Source organism: Polypterus senegalus, chromosome 4 (assembly GCF_016835505.1).
Source record: "Polypterus senegalus isolate Bchr_013 chromosome 4, ASM1683550v1, whole genome shotgun sequence".
Classification (NCBI taxonomy): Eukaryota; Metazoa; Chordata; class Cladistia; order Polypteriformes; family Polypteridae; genus Polypterus; species Polypterus senegalus.
The window spans coordinates 31845656-31872015 of record NC_053157.1 but is presented as its reverse complement, the minus strand read 5'-3'; the positions used below and the strand labels follow the sequence as shown (position 1 = coordinate 31872015).

The following is a 26360-nucleotide window of genomic DNA, read 5'->3' as shown; positions in this document are numbered from 1 at the left end:
GTTCCTAAGACATTGCCCTGTCGTTATTTGTATAGATATCCAACTTCATATTGAGATCTGATGTATCTAATGTGTTTCTTTAAAGTGTTCCTTTAATTTTTGTGAGCAGTATATATATATATATATGTATATATATATATATATATATATATATATATATATATATATATATATATATATATATATATATATATATCTAGCTTCATTTTAGTGTAACCCTGATATGCTGTATAAGCATTTAATTATCATTTTTATCATGGATCTGCAATCCGTACTGACCCCTACTTTCTCTGCTGTTCTTTTTACAGTTTTCTGTAGTGGCAATCTACACCATCCCCACCTGATCAAGGTACCATGCAGTCCCTACATTGATGGATTGAAGGCCAGAGGTCCACATAAACATCATCATCTAATTCTTCCATGTGAAGCCTGAAAACCATGAGGACTTATTGAGAGCATTGATGTTAGGTAGAATGCTTAATGGGGGCTGGGTGGTCTCGTGGCCTGGAACCCCTGCAGCTTTTGTTTTCTTTCTGCAGCCCACTGGAGGTTTTTTTTTTCAGTCCTCCTGGTCTTCGGACCATACTTTATTCTTTGTTACTTAGTATTGCCTAATCTTATTTTTATATATTTTTTTTTCTTTATGCATCTTGTAAAGCACTTTGAGCTGCTATGTTATATGGGGTGGCACAGACCAGAAAGCAGGAGCCAGAGCTGGAGGTGGTAGAGTTAAAGATGCTAAGATTTGTACTGGGTGTGATAAGGATAGATAGGATTAGAAATGAGGACATTACAGGGTCAGCTTAAGTTGGATGGTTGGGAGACAAAGTCAGAGAGGTGAGATTGCATTGATTTGGACATTTGCAGAGGAGAGATGCTGGGTATATTGGGGGAAGGAGGTTAAGGATGGAGCTGCCAGGAAAAAGGAAAAGAGGAAGACCTAAGTGAAGGTTTATGGATGTGGTGAGAGAGGACATGCAGGTGAAGGGTATGACAGAACAAGAAGCAGAGGACAGGAAGGTATGGAAGAAGATGATCTGCTGTGGCAAACCCTACGGGGGTTGAAGAAGTAAAGCACTTTGAGCTACTTCATTTGTATGAAAATGTTCTACATAAATAAATGTTGGTGTTGTTATGTGACTAAAAATGGTGGCAAACACTGTTTATTGAGAAGGATATGTTAAAAGAAGTGGAAAATAATTAAGCTGCCAACCACTATTAATGGTACCAAGCAAAACTCTTGTGAGTTTTAGGAAATGTTATAATGGAAACTTACTGCCCAACAGTTAAAAAAGTCAAGACAAAAACAAGAAAATAATTAGAGAAGGACAGAAATAAACAAAAAATGTGAAAAGAAGACACAGAGGTGCTGAGTAAAATAGAGGATCAGCTTAGGCACCTACATGTCTCATTTCAGTCAATATTATATTGATCTGCTATTCCCACAAATAAGTTGTTTACACAGACTCTGTTATATATCCAAAATCTTACCACACACAGGACTCAATTGCTTATACTTAAACAATGAATTGTGCTTGCACATTCTCTTGATCCAGGGAAAGAAAAGAGTCAAGAGTGCAACAATCCAAACAAAAAATAGATTAACAAAGGATAGTCAGGCTATTGAGCAGCCTCCCGAGACTTGTTTAACCACTACTGTATATCCCAACAGAATGCATCCTTACTGATCAAACAAAACAAAAAATAAATACACAAGCTGACAGTGACTGCTGTAGCTTGTTCTTCATCTTTTCCTTTTGGAGAAAACACAGACCTACCCAATATCTTAATTACAAAAAGGATGTCACACCCCAATCAACCCATTCTGAACAAAAGAATAATTGGAATAAGTTATTAATTAAAATGCAGAGAGTGTAAAACTAGATAAAGAGATTGCCTTGCAGCAAGGTACATATCCTGCAGATCTACAAGTGTATATCAAACTAACAGAACATAGCAGACCTACTTAATCCAATTCATGGTTGCGGAAAGTCAGAGCCTCTCATGGCACCCCTAGGCCTGACAGAAAACTGCTCTCGACACAGTCCATTACAGAATCCACTGATACACACACACACCTTACACTTTCCAAACCTGGAATCACCCTTTAGCCTCACCTGGCTGTATTTGAGAATGTGGAAGTAAATACTCTGAGCAAAACACACTGAACAACTTGGAAAAAATGCAGACTCTACTGAGAAAAGAACCAGCAGGCACAGGCTTTAAACCTACAGTAAATGCTGAATTTAGAAAACCAGCAGCACTACTCTCTATACCGCCAAGCCACTATCTTAGTCAGAAATGTGTTTGTTTTCTTTCAATTTTTGACATCGTATTTATTATAATGTACTAGCTGTGTGAGCGCGTGCTGTAAAAAGCGTGGGCTCCTAAAAACTATTGAAATCATCAGAAAAAAAATGAAAATGCAGAGTTGGCGGTTTCGTTTTATGAACGTGCTCACCCCCTTGTCTATCAGCGGTTAAGTGAGTTTCTCTTTCCTCAGAGGTTTTGTTTTGCCGATGTGCTCACCTCACTTGTGTATTAGTGGCTAAGTGAGTTTGTCTTTCATCGGACGTTTCACTTTGGCGACTGGGTCGCTTTCTTCCAGCTTCATGCTGTAGCCTCATACTTCTTTCTTCTTCCGACTCGTTAACTTGGGGACGCCTTGCTGGCTCTTTGAGCATCAAGTTCTAGCCTCGCACTTCAGGGCCGGACAGAGAGGCAGACAGACACACACACTTCCACACATAGACGTTTATATATATTATTTGTGAACTGTTTACTTAAAAGAGTCTGAGACTGTGAAACATTCATATTTAACAGAAATCACTGTAAGTATTAGCCGTACTTGGTCAAAATGAAACTGATGTCTCAATAAACAAGCTAAGAGAGTTGACCATTATGAAACTGAAGGAATGGCTGCTAATAATCAGGTTTTGCAGTTATATGCAAATAATAAACAACGTGTTTCCCCGAAAATATGACTGGGTCTTATATAAAATTTTGCTCCAAAAATGCACTAGGGCTTATTTTCACGGGATATCTTATATTTATTCATGTACAACAATATACATTTATCCAAATACAGTTATGTCATTTTCTTTTGGAAAATTGTCATAACTCTCCACATTCAAACCCTGAATTTCTTGCTACTCCAGCCGCTTTTAGGATCCTCCAGGATCGATGTGCATGCTTTGCCTACATACAAATGTATTCATGTTGCTTTTATATTCAAGCATCGCATTTTCCCCAAAGTAATGACACGATATATTTTAAAAGTCTCACATACTATCTTCTGTGTCTTTTTTTTTTTTTTGCACCTTTACAATACCATCAGAATGTACGGAGGCGTATTTGAGCCACAGAAAAAAAAAAATAAGGACATAATGAAAATATCTATTTTGTGATTAAAGTGGAAATTTTGGCTTTAAACTCAAAATGTCCACTTTAACCTCGTAGCTTACTTTATCATTAAAGTAGACTGTCGTAAAATGTCATCTTAAAACCAACCCAGTTGTTAATCGTTGGGGATTCCTCCTGACCTGATAGCATCAGCAAGTAGCAATATATCGCCACACAGAACACATTAAAGTTATAATATTCCAGCTCTCTGCACATTTAGAATTCTTAGATTTATACTTGATATCACTTTCACGATGAAATGCATTTAAATATGTATATTACATTTTACAGCTAAATCATTAACTTTGTTTAAATAATGAATACTGTTAATAGTTACACATATGGGGTGGCACAGTGGCAGAGTGGTAGTGCAGGGAGTTGCGTCCCTTGTGATCCCTGCCTGGAGTTTCCATGTTTTTCTGGTGGGTTTCCACAGTGTGCTCAGTTTTCCATCCAAAGACATGAAGGTCTGGGGATTTAGTGAAGCTACAATGACGCCAGTGTATGTGTGTGCTTGTGTTCACCTTGTGATGAGCTGGTGCCTCGTCCAGGGATTTTGTTTCTGTCTTGCGCCGATGCTGCTGGAATGGGTGTATCTCTGAATTGATGGATGTAACCATTAAACATCCTTTTCAGAGATATTGTGGCAAGGTGTCCTCGGAATTTAATGGATGTTTTGGGCACACACGTCGTATCGCATGAAGCATAAACCTGGCTTTAGGTGCCTTACTTTTCAGTTGACGATCTTGACCAGGGTTTATTTTTGGGGTAGTGCTTATAATACAGAGCAGCCTGAAAATCATGCTAGGGCTTATTTTCAGAGTAGGTCTTATTTTCGGGGAAACACGGTAATAATAAATAAAAACATTTAACTGGTGATGTGTGTAGACCAAACGGTAGACTATTTCTTGCCACACACGAGTTACCTGGTCCAAGTTATTGAATTCACAATTTCCTAAATTCAATGTCACAAATCTTGAAGATTAGCAGGCATAGGTGGGACAAACACTCTTGATAAAAATCTCAGGGGGTAAGGAGCTGGGAGGCCATAGATGATGCGCAAGATCTTGTTGTCCACCTCTTCCAATCCACCATCCTGGAATGGTGCTGTTCAGGTAATGCCAGTGTTGTCGCCATTTTACTATAAATGAGAAACAGCGCTCGGTGGCATTCACTGGTACTTTTAGGTGGGCTTTTAAGCTTGGAACGTTCCTCTATCCAGTGATTTGTGGAATATGCTTCTGTCTTATACAGTTTGTTTGAAATACATTTTTGAAATCTGCTCTTTCATTTTGAATAGCCCTGTAAATACACACACACACACATATCTATATACAGTACATGCATAGTGTATAGATCATATTTATCACACAGACAGTGTAACCCGAAACATGTGAAATTATTTACAAAAACAAAGCAAAGGTTTATTTGTATGACTAACATGAAGGAGACACACCAAAATTGAAGCTGCTTTAAAATATCTCAGAATACAAAATTAACATGTGCCCTTTGAGGCAGAACTAACTCACCTGTGATTTTTCCGTTGCCCTCAAGTGGAGGTTGCCAGCTAATGATCACAGCTCGAGGTTTGCCCTCCCTGCTTATTACTGTGAGGTCCTTAGGGGCAGAACTGGGAGCTGAGTGGTGGGAATCACAGGAGGACATAAAATAAAAGAAAAACAGCTTAAGACCTTGACCTTGATTTTGCCTAGAAGACCATTATTATGACAAAACAATAATTTAGGTTTACATTATGCATGTGAAAATTCCCTTGTCATAACATGAACCTTTATGCCTTGGTATTAATATTTTTTTCCTAGTATGGTTTTGCACAATACTAGCCACATTATAAAATGCTGTACAACATTGTGATCCTTCTTTTAACAGTTCTTCCTGTCTTCCTGAATATTTTTTTTAAATAAACTGCTTCCCTTGTAGCAATCCAGCATCATTTGCATTCAAAGCACTGAGAGGGGTCAGCCTCAGCTCTTAGCAGCCGAACAGCAGACAGATGGCTTGCAGGAAGGTTTGAGGAAAACATCAGGAAAATCTAAACAGTTTTTGTATAATCCCCAGCAGGTAATGTGCATCACAAAATATCTTAATCCTGGCCCTAACAATGTGACGGTGTACTTATTATACAAGAAAATACATTCCACCTCACACAGTGCATAATTACACTCTCACTCTGCCCCCTGCACTTATTCAGCAATATGGGACATTTCAGAAGATGCCTCATGTTTCACCTTTACTAAATACTATCAAAACATGCTTTAATGAGACATGGAACAAATTAATTAAATTTGCCATATTTCCGTGTACAGTACGAAGCTGGGACCTTCATGGTCAAATTTATCTATGTTTGCTTTGCACCTTGCACCAGCAAAAGATCATACTAGATCTTAAATAGAGTTTTCTCTCATTGCTATACCTGGCTAACATTAAAAACTTGAGAATCAGAATTAGATAAATCTGTTAGAAAACTCTGGTAATAAATTACTGCCTGATACTTAAAAGGAACAATGAATTTGCTTTGGAAAATGTGGCCTTACTGACTCCGAACTTGACCTGATTTGTATTAATTAAAAATAAATAAATGAATAAAACACCTAAAGAAAATAAATAAGGTGTAATGGAAATGTGAAAGAAACAGGAAAGGGAAGATCACATTTCATAAAAAAAAGTGTAATACCTGCTAGGCAATTTAATAAATAAGTTGTGATTCTTAACAAAAGACACAACTGAAATGCAATTTTAAAATCCAACAAGGAGTGATTAATGAGTCTAATACCAACTGAAAGATGATAAAGATGATGATAGCCAAAGCAGGACGTGTACAATATTAATGGTTATTTTTTTACTGTAAATGAGAAACAACAGTGTTATGAATAGGATGACTAACAAAAGATTTGAACCTGGGATGTTGGACCAGTGAAGTAACTGCCCAAACCACTGCACCACCATAATGGCCTCTTAGCAACACAATACGGCCCCTAAGTAAATTCCACACTGACTTAAAATATGAAACATGCTAGCTCCAAAAAGACATTGGCAAAGCTGGAAATATAATTCAGTCTTCTGGAACTGTTGAATACCTCTGTGTCAATGTGCCACAGACTGTGACAGAAATGCAAGTGGCCCAAATTGAAAGATACATCAGAACTTCAAAAACTTTCGAAGGTTAGGCACTTGAAAACTTTTCACACTTCCAGTACACGCTGACTCTAAAGACTGTGAGATCAGCAGGCTAAGGAAAAATCTTCCTAATATAAAAAGCATAAATCACAAAAAAGAGACTACTGTTTGTTCAAAGGTGTTGAGAAATGGAATGATAATATGCTAGGTGCTTGAAAAGCCCCTGCCTTACCAGGAGGACATTCCTTGTGCATATTTCATGTTCGGCTAGCAGTTTAAGACACAATGACAGGAGTTAGGAATCAGTGGTGTGACTAAAAGAAAAGTCTGTCTCTATGCTGCTTTAAATTGCAGAGAAACCTGATTTTAAGAAAAACTGTGATTCAAATTTCTAAATTTCATCAAACATTGTTGGTCAATATCTATTTAGTTGACTGACAATTTGATAGTTTATAGTGTCCAAAAGACGCTGATCAACTGCATAGCTTGGCAGCTTATTTCCAATACTTTTGGTTCTAAGTATGAAGAAAAGCTTTTTAACATTTACAAAAATGTACCCTTACCAAGTTTGTATCTGCTTCCCCATGTTCATTTTTGAAAAACTCATTTTAAAATAACATTATTTCAAGCTGTATTTCATGATGCGGTAGAGGAATACTACGGACAGAATTAAATACATAAGCAACAAAGACATACAGTTTTTCCTAGCACATATTTATTTATTCATGCTCACATTACATGACACATTTATTCATTTTTGTTCACATTTCACAATACTTTATTTATTTATGAAATATTCCACCATATCCTCAATGTCATGGGCTGCAGTCATAGAATCAGTCACTCTTTGGACATTCTTTACACTAATAGTGCACATTAAAATCATATTCTTAACAAAGCAAAAAATGTGCAAATAATGTAATCATCAGACTACTTCATGCTGAATACAATGATTGTGAGAGTACACATTAATTACAAAATAATAAAATGCATTATATTTTCTGAGCATTCTGATTGAATGTATAATTTCAAGAGGAGAACAACTGTTTAGAAAGCCAGTTAAAAAGGGTACCTGCTTCATAGGTGGTGGCATGTGCCGTCATGCTCCATGTGCTTGACTTGCGGCCTTTGGTTACCATAACAGCAAACTCATACATGGTGTTGGGTTTGAGTCCAGTCACTGTATGGCTCAGAGCCGTGGTGTCTGCAGACTAGAAAAGACCAAATGAATTGTAATACTTGTTTATTAGTGATATACTGCTGGTGACTCGTCATTTTTTCTATGAGTATGTGTAACCTGGAATAGGCTGGCACACCTGATAGGGATGGATGAAATACCTTCAGGAAACTGATCTTGTACCAATTCATATACACAGAAAAAAGGGCATACACTTGAAAAATGTAGAATTTATGATCTCATCCAGCTTCTGAAGTAAATACAGTATGTGGTAAGGCTTGGTTGTCTGAGCCTGTACCAGTAAGTACCACTGAGCGAAAGGCAGAAACCAACCTTAAATGTAGAGCTGCTTCATCACATGAAAACACCCTACTGAATTGTGTCAGTTAAGAGCTATCAGAGAATCTAAAAAGGTGAAAAGCACACGGAAAGGACCAGAACATACATATTTTATACTGGCATTCAATTCATAACATTCTCAAACCTGTTTAATTCAAGTCAGGGTTGCTTATCCTACAACATTAAGGATAAGGCAGGAACTAACCCTGGAAAATGTGCCAGCCCATGACAGGGTAACCTAACACAAACACCCAAAGATCCAGCTAACCTAATTTGGGATATGATTGGGAGGGAAACAGGAATATTCAAAAAGATATCACGTGAAAGTATAAACTATAAACAGGCCAGAATTGCAAACCACTGGTCCAGTATGCCTCCCCAATAACTCATTCAATTTACTCTCTTATTGTTTCCATTACACGCATTTATAAGTATTAAAAACCAAATAAACACAAAACATTGCTGTATATAAGCACATATCAGTTTAAGTGGCTATAGTACACTGCTAAAATAAATCATTTTTGTGTGACTTGCAGAGAATAAGTGTCCAATAGCCAAATTTACAGCTAATGATTCTAAAAGTGTTTCATATCCAGATTAAGAAGTTGTTTCATTCAGTAAACTCAGAAATACAGATTGGAGCTTGCATATACATCCAAAGTACATAAGTACACCATTGATAATCACAAAACAGACAGTATCATTTTTGGAGTTCTGTCCATTCATTAGTTATATTCTGGTATGTGTATTCAGAGTTAACATTTACAATGCACCATCTTTTGGAAAGTATTTTGTAATTAATGTAGGCGATGAAATGAATTTTATTTTTTATTCCAACAGATAGTGTGTTACAAACACTCTGGTGAGAATCCTACACCAAATTATGTATATCTGAAGCAACAGACAAACTGACACCATCTCTCTATATAATAAAATGCTAATGTCTGTGTGAGTGACTGGTGCATTGGAGCAATCTGATTGGTCAGCTTGGCTTTTGTCTGATTTGTCAGTTTCACTGTGGGTGTTCAGATAAAAACATTCAAGACATGAAGCGCCAGGCAAGACACTCAAGGACACTGAAGAATGGAGTAGGAGAAATGCTGAGAGCTAAGCACAGGAACTATTCTTAAGAAAGGGAATAATTCTTTCACAGCAGGCAATAATAATTGGTGGTAGTCACAAAGTGGACCGGAGGTGAACAACGCACTTCGAAATGTCAGAGTCTGAATAGCAGGCTTTATGGGAATGCAATCAAGAGAGGAAGCATAGGACAAATTCTGAGGGTACAAGTGGAGAAATCAAATATTTTAAAATTTACTCTATTAATTGTCTTTGACAGGTAATGTAACTAGTAACTTAATAAAGAAAAATCTACAAAAATAGGAAAATAGGTAATAAAAAAGAAGGGAAGGAGAAGGAGTACTAATTTCATGTGAGTCCGTTAAGTATTCTAGTGATCTGTCCTTATCAACGTAGAAAAATGAGAGCAGGAATGAATCATGAAAATAATAACAAATGCTATTAATGACCATAAAGAGGTCACACTGGTCTTCCAGGACCCAGGTTTGAGACCCCCACAATCATACTATGAGCTAGTTTTGTCTGTGTGACAGTCAGTGGGCTTTAATAGAATTAGCACTTCCTCTATCAGTCTGTTTATCTCCTATAATTTTTTTTTTTCATTTAATATTGCTTTTATTGGGTTAAAGTGTCAGCTGCATAGGTATTTCTTTGTGATGAAAAATGCAATGCATTTTATTAATACATGCAACAAACACCTTAGAAAGGGTGTGTCGAGAATGACATCCTTAAGTGAGCGTGTCATAAGTGACGTCACAGGTTTTGCAGACTGCAGTTTCACTCTGTTGAATTAATTTTAATTAAATGATGCTACTGCACCAGACCAATAGTCATTGATTTATAGTCGGCTGGGCCAGCTAGTTCAGTGTATGTACTAGAAAATGGCTGAAATCAAACCCCTGTTTTTATAATTACTGACAAGACTAACAAGGACTCTGCATCTGAATCTAATATTGTAGTGGAAGAATGTCACACTGACAGCTAAGGACTGCAGCAAACAAGTGGTACAATGTAATAGAAAGCCATTTTAATTAGAAAGGTTAATATTGAAAAAAGTTCAGCTTTACTGAGGAGACCCTATATTGGGTTAGTTATTATTTCTGTTCCTGTTGTTGTTTGTGTGCATGTCTCACACCCACTATAGAGTTTCTGTTGTTTATGAAGCATTGTCCAAGATGGGATTCACTTAGAAAATCCATAAACAGAACAAAACACATAACCATGTCATGAACAAAGTAAGTTTCTTTATTGAAAGTGCTAAAATTGAAATTTGGGCTACATCCAACTCTTACATTATAATAATAATGAATCAATTAATATCAATCAAAGAACAGCTATTGTCTAGACATTAACAGTTTATCTTTACTGTTACACTTGTACTGTAGGTGTAGCCCACTACACTATTTTGGTGCTGAGTATGTGATTAATAACGTCAATAGCGTTTGATTGATATAATATTTGATGAATATAGTCTTATATACGGAGTTCAAAGTCTTTATTGGTTCAGATAATTGTTGTTTGGATTCTGAGCAGAAGGTCTGTTGACATTAGTTTGTCTGTTGGAGCAGAGGATGTCTGCCCATAGTGACACTGATTTTCGTGTTACAAACTATCACTTCAGTCTACTGTTTGATTGACTGATACATTAGCACTGCTGCAGTTTATTTAACTAACTAATTTAATTACTAAAATTGTCATTAGAACTAAATCTGGGATTACTTTGAAAAATTCATATTGACAGTTTCTCACCCAACGAAATTCAAATGGCTAGTTTAATATTTACTTTGAATGAGAGGTCTGATTTTTTTAATGACTACAAATTTGATATTTACTTCCATTTTAAAATGGTTTATGGTACTTGAGTATTTTTGTGTAATTCTGATATTTTAAACATGTTAATGCAAGTGAGATTTACTTTATATTGTAACTTTACATTATGAACAATTTATGATGATTTAGGGTATGATGTAAATACATTATTTCATGGTATTGCTGGTGCAGTTTGCCTGGACCCTCTCAACTGCAATGCCAAACTTCAGCCATTCTTACAAGCCTAATAAGATTAGATAGATAGATAGATAGATAGATAGATAGATAGATAGATAGATAGATAGATAGATAGATAGATAGATAGATAGATAGATAGATACTTTATTAATCCCCAAAGGGAAATTCATATTAAACACTGTTTAAGCAACAATAGGCGTTTTTACAAAATGAATGGCACCACAAGTCTTACCTTGTATTTCCCACTGGTTGAGTAGCTGGTCCTCCATTTGACAGTGTAGAAGCGGACCTCTGCAGTCTTCTGGTTCTTGGAAACAGAGTTGTCTGCCCAGCTGACTCTCACAGAGTCGGGTGTGAGAGCAACGGCCTGTACACCTACTGGTGGGATCATGGGAGTGGAGGTATCTGGGACTGGGGTAGGGAATTTATCAAACAGATGGTAGAGATCATCGTCCGATGAGTCAATAGGGTCTGGGTTGTACATGCATGCATACATGCGCATAGAAACATGGTCCAAAAAAAAATACCAAAAATAAGAGAGAAATGACAAAGGGAGGAAGTGATACAAATAGTTTACCACAAAGTGAAGGTCAAAAATAATGGAATGGGAAATGAATGAGAAGGGCAGAAAAAAATCCCATTAATCTAGCAGACAAAGACAATGCACAGATAGTGAAGACGGACACAGCACATTTGTTGCCTATTAGGAGACATTACTAAGAAGCTGTACACATAACAGGGATAACAAATATGACATTGCAAATTAATTATTAGACAGATACCATTAAAATTTGACTTTCAGGTTTTAAATTTATTTGATTGGACTACTGGGGACATGGATTTGAGCATTTTACTAGCTTTGACAGTAGCCCTCGGGCCAAACTAATCTAAATGTTTAGATTTGCCAACCGCTTTGGGATGCCTTAAAGGTAATAGGAGGACATCAATAATGTGGTCACTAATTGATTTTGACAGGCAGCTGACGGCAGTTCAGGAGAGTTCACGTTTGATGACACACAAAAAACAAAACATGACGGCTATATGAACAGCAGATTATGACAGTGGGACAAACCAGGCAAGCAGGCAGACATTTTATTATTTTAAAGGAATTTGTACAATGTGGTAGCATGTAGGACATAATCGCAACTGGATATTTTGCCTTCTGTTAACTGTCATAACATGGCTTGAAATCTGTTGATTACTGGCAAATGCAATACCTGCATTCACTTTTACTTACTGAATGCCTACCTCTGAATGGGCCTTTTTGTTCAAAGTGCTTTTTTTCATTTGGTGACACTTAAAACATGACAAATTTAAAAGAATGAACCCTGACTTCACATTAAATGTTTCTTGGGTATAAAAGTAGAGATAAAGCTTTCCTTTCCCACTTTAGTTTATCACTTGAAGTTAATTATTATCAGTGAACACGATGATAAGAATTTTTCAAATGTCAAGTGACGCAGTGGGAGTGTTTCAGGATTTCCTAATGTAATCAGAGTAAGTTACTGTAGCCATATTGCAATAAGGGCACTAAGTGAGAATAAAGCTGCTTTTGTTATACGTAAGCAGTAACATTCCATTAACGTATAAGTCTGTGATGTCAATATGAGACTGAGAAATACCATGGTTTGGTGGCCTGGGTCAGCCCATGATTTATTTATTTATTCTGAGGCAAAGCAGCAATGACAGAGGACTTGCAGTCATCAATTAATTTAATGGACAGATATTGTTGGTCTCTATTTACGTTGAATTGGTTCTACATTGTTTTTTTGTGTTTTAACAAATGTGCATTTATATGTGTACCAGTTCTGTATTTATTAATTAGTATAATCTACACTTGTATTTTAACTAAGAATTGTATACAGCACTCTGCACCTGAATTCAGTGATGAGTGCTATACAAATAAGTTGTGATGACTGGCTTGTTGATAAGCTAACTAGTTTTTCGTATGGTGTTCACTGCTCATTGTGAAAGCAATCATATCATTTCATGTGCCAGGTGATACTGGCTATCCACTCAGGTACTGGTGCCTAATGCCTTTCTTGACCTCAGAGTGTAGAAGAAATGCACTACAATGCTATGTGGAGTGTGCCATAGAACTCCTGAAATACATGGTAGCGATGTCTGGATGTTTGAGGTGGGAAGCGGTTTACCAGCCAATGAAGGTCTACGGCATCATAAAAGTATAAGTACGAGGTTGATTAGCATACTCCATGTAGGTTTGTGGGTGGCAACTGGGTGAGTTTCGACACGTTTACAAGATGATTGTGACTTACAAAGGGAAAATTGTACAGAAATGTTCATACTCCGGATTTTATAAATCTGATTTTTTTCCCTTCACGTTGTTTTGTTTACTGATGCATGCATACTTTCTCACTCAAATCCACGTACAGTTTTACGAGTGCCTTGGTCTCTATTTAAATCTCTGCACCAGAAAGGTTACAGAAAAGAATTATTTTAATCTTTAAATAAGTCTGACCTGATGATCAAATAAAAATCCATTAAACACACTACTATGCAAAAATGGAATCTGTATAATGTATTTAGATAAACTTAGGAAACAAAATTCCATCCATCCATTATCCAACTCGCTATATCCTAACTACTGGGTCACGGGGGTCTGCTGGAGCCAATCCCAGCCAACACAGGGGGCAAGGCAGGAAACAAACCTTGGGCAGGGCACCATCGGAAACAAAAATAACAGATCATTTTCAACAGTACTCAGAGTTTGATTTTCTTCAAACCTCTGTCTTGTTCAGTTAAGTTAATTTGTTAATTAATTGAAATGTGGATTACATAGAGCTTTGGCTAATGGCTGCTGATTTAAAACAGAGCAAAAGTGAGGCACAAGCTCAAAAGGTTGTCATTAGAGGCTAAATACAATTAGTCATAATCAAATAAAAAGCAAGGCCATGGGCTCATGTTATTTGAAGAATAAATAGAAATGTTTCCTTTCATACAGTAATATTTAACACTGTCACACATGTGTGTTTAGGAGACCACTAAAGGGCTTGAAACCTTGTGATTCCATGCCAGACCAGGGGGTGGCGAAGTGCACTAATCTTCCCTCTCGATCTTTTGCAGACCATTGTAGGGAAATCCCGCCCGGCTCTGGGGCAGCCACTGACGTCACTTCTGGTTCCGGTATTGATGACATCACTTCCTTTGCTGGCCTTTAAAGCCGCCATCTTGTCTCCAGATGATCAGTTCTGTTTTGGACTCAGTTGGATGAACATGTTTTGTTATTTAAATCTGTTTTGCAGCCGGGAAAAATTATATGGGTGGCTGCCCCAAACCTTCTCAATGTTTGATGGCCGTTATTGCGACAACACCCATGGGTCACTGTGATATATTGAAGTGAACGGTGACTCAAGTCTGACTAAAAGCGTCCTTTTTTGCGGGGCATTGCTTTATTGGAATCATGCATGACAATGTAATATGAATGATGAATCTTGAAATGAGGACCTTCCAGCTTTGCATTTCAAAATATCTGATTATTGATTAATAACTGGCAGACACTGCAAAGCAAGAAAAGACATGGAATTGTCCATCAATCTATATAATGGATCCATTTGTAGCGTTGAAGGGAGCCAGAGAAGGATAACAAACCAAGAAAGGGCACCAGTCTGTCCCTACACATACTCACCTACACTGAGCTCATTTAGAGCTAACAATTAAGCTTAGCTTATCAAATGTATTTTAGATATGACAAAAAACTAGAATATTCAAAAGAAATATTCATGCAGACACAGGGAGAACATGCAAACTGCATATAGTCAGTGATCAAGTAAGGGGATCTGAAATTGTGAGGCAGTAGAAATAAACACTTCTGTGCCAGTTAAAAGGAACTATGGCACTGTAAAATACATATACCTGTGTGTATATATATATATATATATATATATATATATATATATATATATCACACAAAATATACATGTGACATGAAAATAGACCACAAGACAAACTATTTAACTTGTTGTAATAAAAGGCAGTACTAAACATCAGTGGTTTTTCATTAAGACATCCTCTGGGGAAGCAAATACATGGGACTAGAGTGACAGAAAAACTGCTTCACATTGATTGCCATTAACTTGAACTGGCACAATTGACCCAGAAAGAAAATAAAGAACATGTTAAACGAGTTTATATAACATAAGGTGTTATCAACTGTAGCTAATTATTATCATGATCAAGTGCAAGTAGTCTCAGCATTAATAATGGTTCTAGTTTTAATTATTTTCTGCATGTTCTACTCTGCCAGGCTCAGGGAGTTAAACCTCTTTGGTCTCGAGCGGAGGAGGATGCATGGGGACCTGTTACAGGTCTTCAAAATTCTTAAAGTCAGCAGCAGAATTCTCTCAATTAAATACGGAATCATGTACTTGATGACAACAGTGGGAGTTAAGGAGAAGTGATACTGATATAAATGTGGTGAGAATGTTTGACTAAAAAAATCAGATAACTTAGTAATTCACTACGCAAATGAGCTTGATGGCCTTCCTCTTGTCTGTCAAACTTCTTAACTTATTTTTATTTATAATGATGTTGTGTCAATTGTAATTTCTACCATTAGCAAGCATGTTCATTTTAAGCTGATGATATGTGACCTAGTCTTACCCAGCATGCAGTTGTGCTTGTATATTGAATTCATTATAATAACTATTCATGGTGGCTCTAAAATCCATACTAACCCCTAGTCTCTCTTCTGTTTCTTTTCCCGGTTTTCTGTGCTGGCGATCTGCGCCATCACCACCTAATCAAAGCACCGTGATGTTCCTACATTGATGGATTAAAAGCCAGAAGTCTGCATGACCATCATCATCAAGTCCTTCCAAAAGAACCCTAAATACAAAGAGGACTGCTTCATTTATGTTAGGTAGAATGCCCAGAGGGGACCGGGCGGTCCCGTGGCCTGGAACCCCTGCAGATTTTTTTCTTTTTTCTCTCCAGCCGTCTGGAGTTTTTTTTTTTTGTTTTCTCTGTCCTCCCTGACCATCGGAACTTACTCTTATTCTATGTTAATTAATGTTGTCTTATTCTAATTCTTACTTTGTCTTTTATTTCTCTTTTTCTTCATCATGTAAAGCACTTTGAGCTACATTATTTGTATGAAAATCTGCTATATAAATAAATGTTGTTGTTGTTGTATGTGCAAGGTTAAAGCTCATAAATTCTGCAGGGAACATTGGAGAGCAGAAAATATCTCAGCTCCAGAGCCCAGTTTACCAGTAACTTATCAGTAACCTACAATAAAACGAAAACTAATCATGTACCTCTGTAAATATCTATGTATTCAAAAAGTGTAATCAACAGTTGTAATTCAGCCATTGCCTTCTTTGTACTGCATGACTCCATACATGTTAAGAATAAAGGCTTCTCCACCATCCTGGATAGTGAATTTATCGTTGACAGTAGCTGTCTATAATGTGTCAGGAACATTTAGTTATTTTCAGATAAAGGAACAAGCCCACATAGTTCAATGTTGTGACTGGAACTGACTATTTTTAGAATTTAAAGGGCATTAAGGAGGTTGATAAACAACAGCGACAGGCTTGAGTGTCTTAGTTAAAACAGGGGCTTCAAACTCTTCAGTTTTTTTCAGGGAAGAACTTTGAGCCAAAACATTTTAGGGAAAAGGGATAATTTTTGCTAGTGAGATTGTTTTTCTTTTACTTATTTAGCATAAGGTAAAGACAATCCTCTACTGTGTGGAAGTCAGGATGGTTGTCATGACAGCACACATCATGTAACACGAAACTAGGGACAATTTAGTGTTGTAGCCGTGGAGAAATCGGTGCTGTCATTATTAACAAGGAAAAAGTAAACAAGAAAATAAGAAAAAAAAAATAAAAAATCTTCTTATCAATTATCTATGTATTATTAAAGATCCCAAGAAAACAAAGGAAAAGTAAAATTTAAAACGTTGTTACATTTAAGTGCAATTTTAAGTATAATGACACTTTGTGTACAATGAAATTCTTACAAATTTAACATCAAGTGACAAACAACACATAATTTAATTATGTCAAAATTAAGAAAAAAAGCTAGCATTGTGAAAAATTAAATGCACCCCTTGATTCAGAAGATAACAGAAGCACACAGTTCACTCCATGTAGAAACGCATTTAGCAACAATCACTTCTGCATGTTGAATAAATAATGACAAATAAAATCTGTCATTTGTGGTAACCTGAGCTTAGTTTGGTCAAACTTTAAGACTTTGTGAGCACACATAGGTCCCAAAATGTAAACCTATGTGACTGGCCTATTCAAAGCGTTGATGCCTTTAAATATATACTGTACTGTACCTGTGGCTCTACTGGGCAGGTCTGACCATCTTACTGCCACCTATAAGTCTGTTATTGACAGCAGCAGCTATCCAAGCCAGACATTCTTGTGTGTGTGTTTGGGGAGTTCCTTTTTATAATATTTACATTTTACTTGAGCTTCTGTAACTAAGCATTTCACTACAAGTTGCACTGTGTGCATAACTGAATGTTATAAATAAAATGTAATTGTACTTGATTTAGGCTGTCCTTGCTTTTTCTAATATTTTTTTACTGTTTGGTTGTATTTTTACTGATAAATAAAAAGAATTCCAATGCACTGATTAGTATGAATATTATTATATTTTACAAGATTGTAAAGTTACTTATGGACATACAGTACAGCATCTTTACACTTAAGTTCTATTTAATTATTATCACTGTAATTACAGCCATTAGAAAGGTTCCGGAATTTTAATTTAATTTAATGAAATTTGACATGACTTTTATGCTGGCCTTTAATTCCTTTCCTAATCAAAACATATTTTGTTAATTTATAATTTAATGACTTAGTTAAGCCATTTTTTTAGTTTTTTTTCATTTAAGAGATCAATTAAATTACAAAAAAGAAAATACATGTTTATCAGGTAGCTTAGTAGTGAATTAAAAAATAGATGTTAAATTGAAAAGCAGTTGTATTCTGATTTTTTTTTCTTAAAAAGAAACAGAAAACTGTCTGTGCTTTGGCAAGTCTGATAACATACAATTCATTCCACTGGTAGTCATTTTTAAGCCACATTTGGTTAATTTCTTTGTTTCTCAGTAGTCCCTGACAGGCAGTACCTCTGAGCAAACTTAGTTACAGCATTAGCATCAGCAAGCCAACATACTGGACTAACATAAAAGAGCTGACAGGTCCATTAAAAGAAGAAATCATATTTTCTCTAATCCAAGTAAGTCCAATAATTGCTGCCAGTGAAACAGAAAGTGTAACTGGAATGGTGATAGTTGAGAACCTCTCAGCGCTTTTCTCCCTCTCCTGCTTTTGGCATTGCACCTTATGTGATGACAATGCAGAAAGTCATAGATTTCAATTTTGCATTTTCAAAAATGACAGATTCCATACAGTGCTATGGAATCATAGTTTGACATTTAATCATTTTCTAACACTTAACATTTCTTTAAAAAATGAAAAATAGTCCAATCTGCTAAACATTGCCCTTTGAAAGATCTGTTTACATTTTTCACATTTTTGTGTGCTCTAAGCTCATCCCATGAGGGTTGGTTACCAAGTTACAGGTGTAGTACCTCAGAGGTAGAATGGAAGAACTGACAGCCCACCTTTCTGTGTATTACTTAGGAGAGCAGTACTAATCAATTGCTTATTTACTGTTTTTCAGTATGCAAAATGTGATTAAGGCCTGGTACACCTTACTGCTAAAAACAGGGTGAATTCTGAAAAGTAAACCATGTCAGACTAAGGGATACATTTTGACAACGTACCTGTCATAGATCTCGTAACTGCACTCTCATACAGAGGAACTCCTTCACCTGCATTGTTAAATGACTTCAGGGAAATAACATAATGGGAACTTGGTTCTGGAAAAAACAAAAGCAAGAAAACAAGCATTAGTTAGCATACATACTGCTTTCAGGTAATGTGAAAATGTAATAGCATTGATTGAGCGAGAACGGGTAAATGACATGAATGTGGTCAGAATCTGTGACAACCAGTGCTATTCGTTGTCCTCAAAAGCATTGAAATAGTTGCAACTTATTTTTTATTGAAATACAGTAATAACTGTGAGTAGTTAGTTCTACATCATGTGGCGATAAAAGATATTTGTCAAGCCTAATCCTGAATACTGCAACTTCATTTTCATTGGTCTTCATACAAAAACCATTGGCAGATTATGCTCATGATCAATTTTGATATGACGTATGCATATCAGTGGTCAAATAACAAACAGATTGGCTAAACTGGATGTGAGAACATTAAACATTGACCATAAGATGTTTAGCCCAACATATATTGCCAATCTGCATTTGCCTAATTCTTTTAGTATCCATTGAGATTTTAATGTCCTTTGTACATAGTACAGTGGCAGGAGTCTTTACTATACAAAATTCAAAGCAGGACCATATAACTCTTTAGCCTGCCTTCCTGTCACACAGCCTTCCTCTCTCATTGTGACTCATCTTTTGATCTGGCTATATATCTACAAAGCACAGAAACCAAACCACTCTGAGTGCTAGTCTATACTGCTTAGCTCTTGTAATACTGACTTATACCTGAAATCCCTCAAAAACTGCCATCTACTGTACATACCACGATTCAAAACCTTGTTCTGCTGCTTTTGGGGAACACATATTCAGATCTATGGGAGCAATTCTTAGAAGTTACTCTTCTTATACCAAATTCTGCTTGTGCTATAGTATAGTAGTGCTTTAACACTACTATACTTTTGCGCACTGGTCAGTTGATTCTGCTTTTGGTTCTGTTCCATGTAATTAGAAGTTTGCACTGTTAGCTAGTATTTGTTTCTTTTTAAGAGTATCACTACTAGTGTTTATCAGCAAAATTCATGGAAGTGATTTTTACAAAAAAATTTGGCCAGTGACTTTGTTCGTTAAATTTTTGCTGAAAAATCTGCCGTGCAGCCAGCGTACTTACCATTTTTGTCCCCAGGGCCTCATGATGCTTTGTGTGCCCATTGTGACATAGCTCTAGCAGCCATGTAGGATGGAGTTGTCACTACCTGATCTGCACTACTGGCCTTGATTTGCTTTGTGTATGTGCAGAAGTTTCATGCATGCATGCTCTACCTCACACCTTATGGCGCTCTCGAATCTTCTTTGTACATGCATGAATAAATTATGGCATATAAATGCATGAATGATGTCACTGTCCCTCATTTAAGGGGATCACTAGCTGACCATAATGAGAATATCACACAGACACTTTGTTATTTATGATTCATGGTGTGTTATGTCACTGTCACTACTGGATCGAGCACGTTATACTTGCTAAGTAGTACAGACCGGGTAGTGATGGAGACAGACCCCAGAGTATATAACACTGATTTTCTTGCATAATAGGCTCTGTGGGTGTCAGTCACAGCTTAGGTCATATTTCACACGGCCCCCTGTATGTGCTCCAGGTGTGTCCCAGCAATCTTCCACCAACACGCCCCAGTGTGGCGGAAGTGCCGGCTGCATCCCCGGAAGCTTTTTGGGTGTCCCTGCTCCTCTTTCCCCCTTAAAGGATTACTTTACAGTCCAGCATAATAGGCAAGCACTTCCTAGGCCTCAGACTATTAAAATGCCATTGAAACATTATAATCCACTCAAAATTACTTGTTTCTCCTTCCCCATTAACTTAAATGCATTTTAGCAGGTTTGCCAAAATTCCCAAACATTTCCCCATTTTTGCCAAAGTCAAAGCAAAGCAAATTTAGCTAAGTTCGATCATGACTAATTACCACTATGTTTCCTTATTTATTATAATGTTGTAGTCTGCTTTTGAAAATAATATGAGATGCTATGAAGTGAACAATGTTTATTTAAGAAAAAAATAACATGTTTGAGTGGTACTGTAGTTTAAAATTGCATAATATACACATGAATAACTTCTCCCATGCATGGCACAAACGATAGACAAAAAGAAAGCACTATTTTATCAATGGTACAGTTGGGTCATAATTAATATATAATTTTCACAATAGCGACAACTACATCATTAATAAGGAACCCCTTTTTGACAAATAAATTTTGTTCTGAAGTGTGAGGTCAGCGTTTTCCTGGAAACGGTTTCATGAAATGCTTCCACATCCACTACTGTCTGTGCAAGAGAAAAGAATGGATCCACTTTCCAATCTGAGATTTAACTGTGGCTGATTTTAGTATGCCAAACAATTGGAAAAGTTAAGAAACAGAACTTTCTCCTTGCCAATGACAGAAATTATTGGTATCCACTGCACTCTGATGCTGCCTGTGTATATTCTCCACACAGCAGGTGTTTCTTTATTCTTGCAACATATGGATTGAAAGGCACAATAAGCCTGTTTGGGATAGCATTATCTTAAAGAAAAACCTCCGTATTGGTTAAACTGCATCCTGTTTTGTCAAATGAGACATATGGGAGCTGTTTTATTCACCATCTGGAATTAAAGGATCATGTTTTCCCTCTTTGAGTGAACAGCACGCCAGAAAAAAAGATGGCTTAGGAATCTTAAGGTGGACAAAACTTTCTCATGCATACTGTATATAGCAGACTAGAGTGCTTGCTACAAGAAGAAGCACAAAAGTGTTCATAGTGCACCATAGTGCATGCAACATTCATTGGGAAAGTATTGTGAAATCCAATAAGGCAATAAATGGGTCTTCAGAGATAAAGTCTGCTGGAAATAAATCAGTAAGAGAAAAATTATAATTAGTAAGCCAGAGAAATTGCTATAATTTTTAAATAAAAAGATAAAAGTAAGCAGGCAATAAAGTAATTACTATGCCATAAAAAAGAGTGGACAAACGGCCTTACGTTTTTTAGACTGTTCATCCAGTCTAGGGCCATGGCAAGGTAGGAAACTGCACTAGATAGGAAAGCAGTCTATCTACAGTGTCGGGTTAGGGCGCTGGTATAGCGGCATCTGTCATCACAAAGCTGTATATTTGCTAGTAATGATGGCAGAAAGAACACAGAAGAACAGAGAGGTTTAAAAAGGATTACTGCACAAACTAGAAATTATGCCCACATCAATACATATGCTTTTGGAGTGTGGTAATCGACCCGGACACAGACAGGCGGACACATTCATGTCACCCACAACACGTTTGTTATACATAATTATAATTACAATAAGTGCTCAAATACCCCAAAAGTCCCCAAAGTCCTGGCCAACACAATAATGCCTCACTTTCTCTTCAGGCCGTCTCCTTGCCTCCTCTAGAGACCTCGTCCTCTTCCACCCGACTGAAGGGAGGCGGCACCTTTTATGCCTCCCCGGATGTGCTCCAGGTGTGTCCCAGCAATCTTCCACCGACACTCCCCAGTGTGGCGGAAGTGCCGGCTACATCCCCGGAAGCTTTTTGGGTGTCCCTGCTCCTCTTTCCCCCAGCACCTCCGGGTGTGGCGGAAGTGCTGACGTCCAGGGCTCCAAAGGCATAGGGGTGCCCCCTGGAGGTGACCACGGGCCCCTACAGGGTTGAGCTTCAAAGATCTGTACCTGTGGCCCCTAAAGGTACCAGGGTGGTTGCGCCCACACAGTCTGGGGAAGGCATAAGCCCTCCTCCGGTTCTCCTGGGCATCCTGGTCGGGTCGAACCCTAACCAGCCATCTGCGACAGGGAATACAACACTTCCATCGACTACCAGATCACAATCACCAATCTCTTTTGCCTCCTATACAATGAGAAAAGGAAGGCTGGTCATGTCTAATACTTTATGGATGCATGGGGAGCACAAAATAAGTTATGGTCCAGTTGAAGCATAATTTAAAAATAGAGCAGCTAGGCCTGAATATTAAATATCTCAACTTTTTGCATGTTTCACTGTTATGCTAACCTTGAATTGTACTAAACCTACACATGTGTTCTCTTTGTGAACTGAACAACTGCAATATGTCTTTAGTTTCAGGCATTGACAAACTGTGTCAGTTTCATACATTTTTAAACCAATCAACTAACCAAACAACCAAAGATAATTCTCATTTCCCGCGTGAAGAAAATTGCCAGCATATTATATAAAAGTTCAATCCAGTCTAATGATTACTAGAAGGAAACTGCCAAGGAAATGCCCTACCCGATTAATTACAAACCAGACCAGCATTCTACTTGAAAATGCAGCTGATCATATTCCCACTAACAGACTGCACACTTCATTTTCTAAAAAAGTGGTATTCACATTTCTAAAACGTATGCAAACATTCAGTTACAAGTTATATTTCGGAGTAAAAAAAATGTCTTTTTAGACACTGAGTTGGCTGACCATTTGCCTCATATTGCTTGGACCTTGCATTCTTGCATGTGGTGCCTTGCAAGAAAGTTAAGAAGTATAGTAATCTTTACACAGTTAAACAACATACTGTTTGTAGAAAAGACACTTACGAGTGAGTGTGGGCCTGTGTATGTGTGAATATGGCCTATAATGGACTGAAATTCTAATTAGCGTTCCACATTGCTGGGTGATTCCCTGGCTAACTAGAACTCTGAGCTGAAAAAAGAGATTTCTCAGAATCCACCAAATCTTCCCATTCTGTATTTTTAACATATGACTTCCTACTAGTGGCATTTAGTTTGAATTACCATCTGTGTTCGTCTGCGGAGAAACAGTGCACTTAAAGGTTTCCACCAGGAACTGAAGCCAAAACACTAAATATGACACAATTCAGATCAATTATTTTACAAATATATAATTTAACACTGCAATGGAGTGGTCTGGGAATTGTTCCTGCCTTGCACCCCATCACGTCCCGTAGAAGCTCTGGCTCCTGTGACTCTAAGCTGGTTTGAGAACCATATGTTATGTTGTTTTATTGATCATTTACAGAATTTCTAGACTGTTTTCTCATTAGCTTTGATTTTGGTAAATATTTACACTAAATCATATACACGCCTGTACAAAATAGGAACATTTCAAAAAAAGTGCAAAATCCATCTGTTCATTTATATATTCAATTAAACTAATCCTAGGCTATAACATTACATTAATCATATTTAAAACAATTTGGCGTTATGGAGGGACACAGTGGCTACTTGTGCACACTTCCACATTGTTCCATTTTTGATCACCAAATAACACATTGTCTTGGTATTTAGGAAGAAAACCTAACTGTCAGGAGAAAAAAAACAGATATGTTCTTTCTTGATATTGGACTGTCCAGGAGAGACTCTACTTTTGAATGCCTAGGAAGGTGGTGGGCAATCAGTTGGCTGAGGTCCCCAGGCTGTGCTATATCTGACTTGATCTTTGACTTTTTCTCACACAAATGCCCATGGACCCCCAGAGGTTTATTTTTTCAAGTGATACTGCTAACTAGAATTTTTGTTTTAACTCTCCTCTGTTGTGAGCAGTTGATTAATGGACAGATATTGTTGGTTTCCACTTATTTTAATAAGTTTATATTTTATTTTCTGTGTGTTTCAACAAATATGTGCCTTTATGTGCACTAATTTCCTGAATGCATTTAGTTCTCTGTAAAAATCTATACTTGCATTTTACCTAAACACTTGTCACAGTGCTCTATGACTGTGCTCAGTGAAGAGTGTTATACAAAAATATACTGAATTGAATTGAATATGGGAAAAAAAAAAAACATGCAAACTCCATGTGAGCGAGGATCTGTATGCATTGTGACACTCTCAATCAATAATAATAATGGCAAGGCACACAGCAAAAGTAGCTGATATAATAGCATTAGAATGTGCTGTTGAAATATTTAATTGTGGAATAAAATACAATTTTATAATGGAGTCTCAAAAAAGTACAGAAAGGAAAGATTCCAGCTCCCTGTGACACTGCACTGCAAACAGTAAGTTCAGAAAATGGATAGATGGATAGTGTAAGAGGCAATATTATGTTAGCGTGCAATTAAATACTGTATAATGTTAGTTGCATTTTGTCCCTCACCTGGCCTGAATATAGGCGTTTCCCAATCCTTAACCCTTTCAGCCCTGGATTTTCTGTTTTTTATACCGGGAAAAATTATTTTGTGGGATATTCTATCTTGGGCAGCACGGTGGCGCAGTGGTAGCGCTGCTGCCTCACAGGAGACCCGGGTTCACTTCCCGGGTCCTCCCTGCGTGGAGTTTGCATGTTCTCACCGTGTCTGTGTGGGTTTCCTCCGGGCGCTCTGGTTTCCTCCCACAGTCCAAAGACATGCAGGTTAGGTGGATTGGTGATTCTAAATTGGCCCTAGTGTGTGGGCATGTTTGTGTGTGTCCTGTGGTGGGTTGGCACCCTGCCTGGGATTGGTTCCTGCCTTGTTGGCTGGGATTGGCTCCAGCAGACCCCTGTGTTTGGATTCAGCGGGTTGGAAAATGGATGGATATTCTATCTTTTGGGTGTCTAGGAAGCTCAAAAATGAAAAAACAAAAAAATTATCACTATTATTATACAATAGCTGCCAAATCTTCCTGAGGAAATAAAATTGAAAGTGGAGCTACTTACTATGTGGTATGGACAGTCCAGAAGTGTCCATTTTCACTTCCATGTTTCATGGACTGTATGTCAGTCTCTCCAGTCTGCGCTAATAGTAGTATGCCCGGTTCCAACGGCTGCACCGTACCTCTGCTTTACAAAAATGGCTGCATATTTATGTACTAGTAATATGATGTCAGGGTTGAAAGGGTTAAGTTATAGCACTATTATAGCGTAAATGATCCTTTAATTAAAATTAGTGCATAGTGCAATTTTTTATTTCATAAGTATACATTGTAATTTTCATATCAGTAATTAAACTCTACATGCAGAGCAAACTGGAACTTATTGCTGGCCATTCAAATTTTTAATAATCTCGTTAATTAATATTCTTCACCAAAGGGACCATATGAAAGTAAATGTGAAGGACTTGAAAATGAACAAGATCCTGAATTTTCTCACAAACCCACTGCGATTAAGCCAGTAGAATGATGCATGAGAATCTCTGGAGAGCCGAGAGAATTTTTGTATCTGTTTGCTTCTTTTGCAATTCTGTAGTTCCCGACCCAGAAGACGACCTGGACAGGAGTGTATTCTGAGGACAGCAGGACATTTAGTATAACCAGACTGTTGGCAGCTTACTGCAGCTTTCAGTTCCCATGGGAATCATTCTTGGGCTTGTGCAATAACTTTCCTGTATTTTGAGACATGTGGAAGACGAATGTTCTCTTCGTTCCCTTGTACTAATTCATGTCTGAGAAGTAAGCTTTACAAAACCATGTAATAGCATGCTTTGTTTTAGCAAACAGAAAAATATTT

At 37.2% G+C, this 26360-nt stretch overlaps 1 protein-coding gene across 3 annotated transcripts in view; it reads right to left on the bottom strand.

Annotated features, from left to right (window-relative positions):
- Positions 1 to 26360, bottom strand: part of dcc (DCC netrin 1 receptor) — an 842366-nt gene that overhangs the window by 101876 nt on the left and 714130 nt on the right. For 2 of the 3 annotated variants that reach the window (XM_039750409.1, XM_039750410.1), the window contains exons 16-19: positions 18912 to 19007; positions 11373 to 11611; positions 7610 to 7748; positions 4932 to 5039 (exon numbers count right to left, since the gene is read on the bottom strand). In XM_039750409.1, coding sequence (XP_039606343.1) covers positions 4932 to 5039; positions 7610 to 7748; positions 11373 to 11611; positions 18912 to 19007 — 582 coding nt within the window. The remainder of the gene's footprint in view (positions 1 to 4931; positions 5040 to 7609; positions 7749 to 11372; positions 11612 to 18911; positions 19008 to 26360) is intronic. The other variant, XM_039750411.1, reaches the window with a different exon arrangement.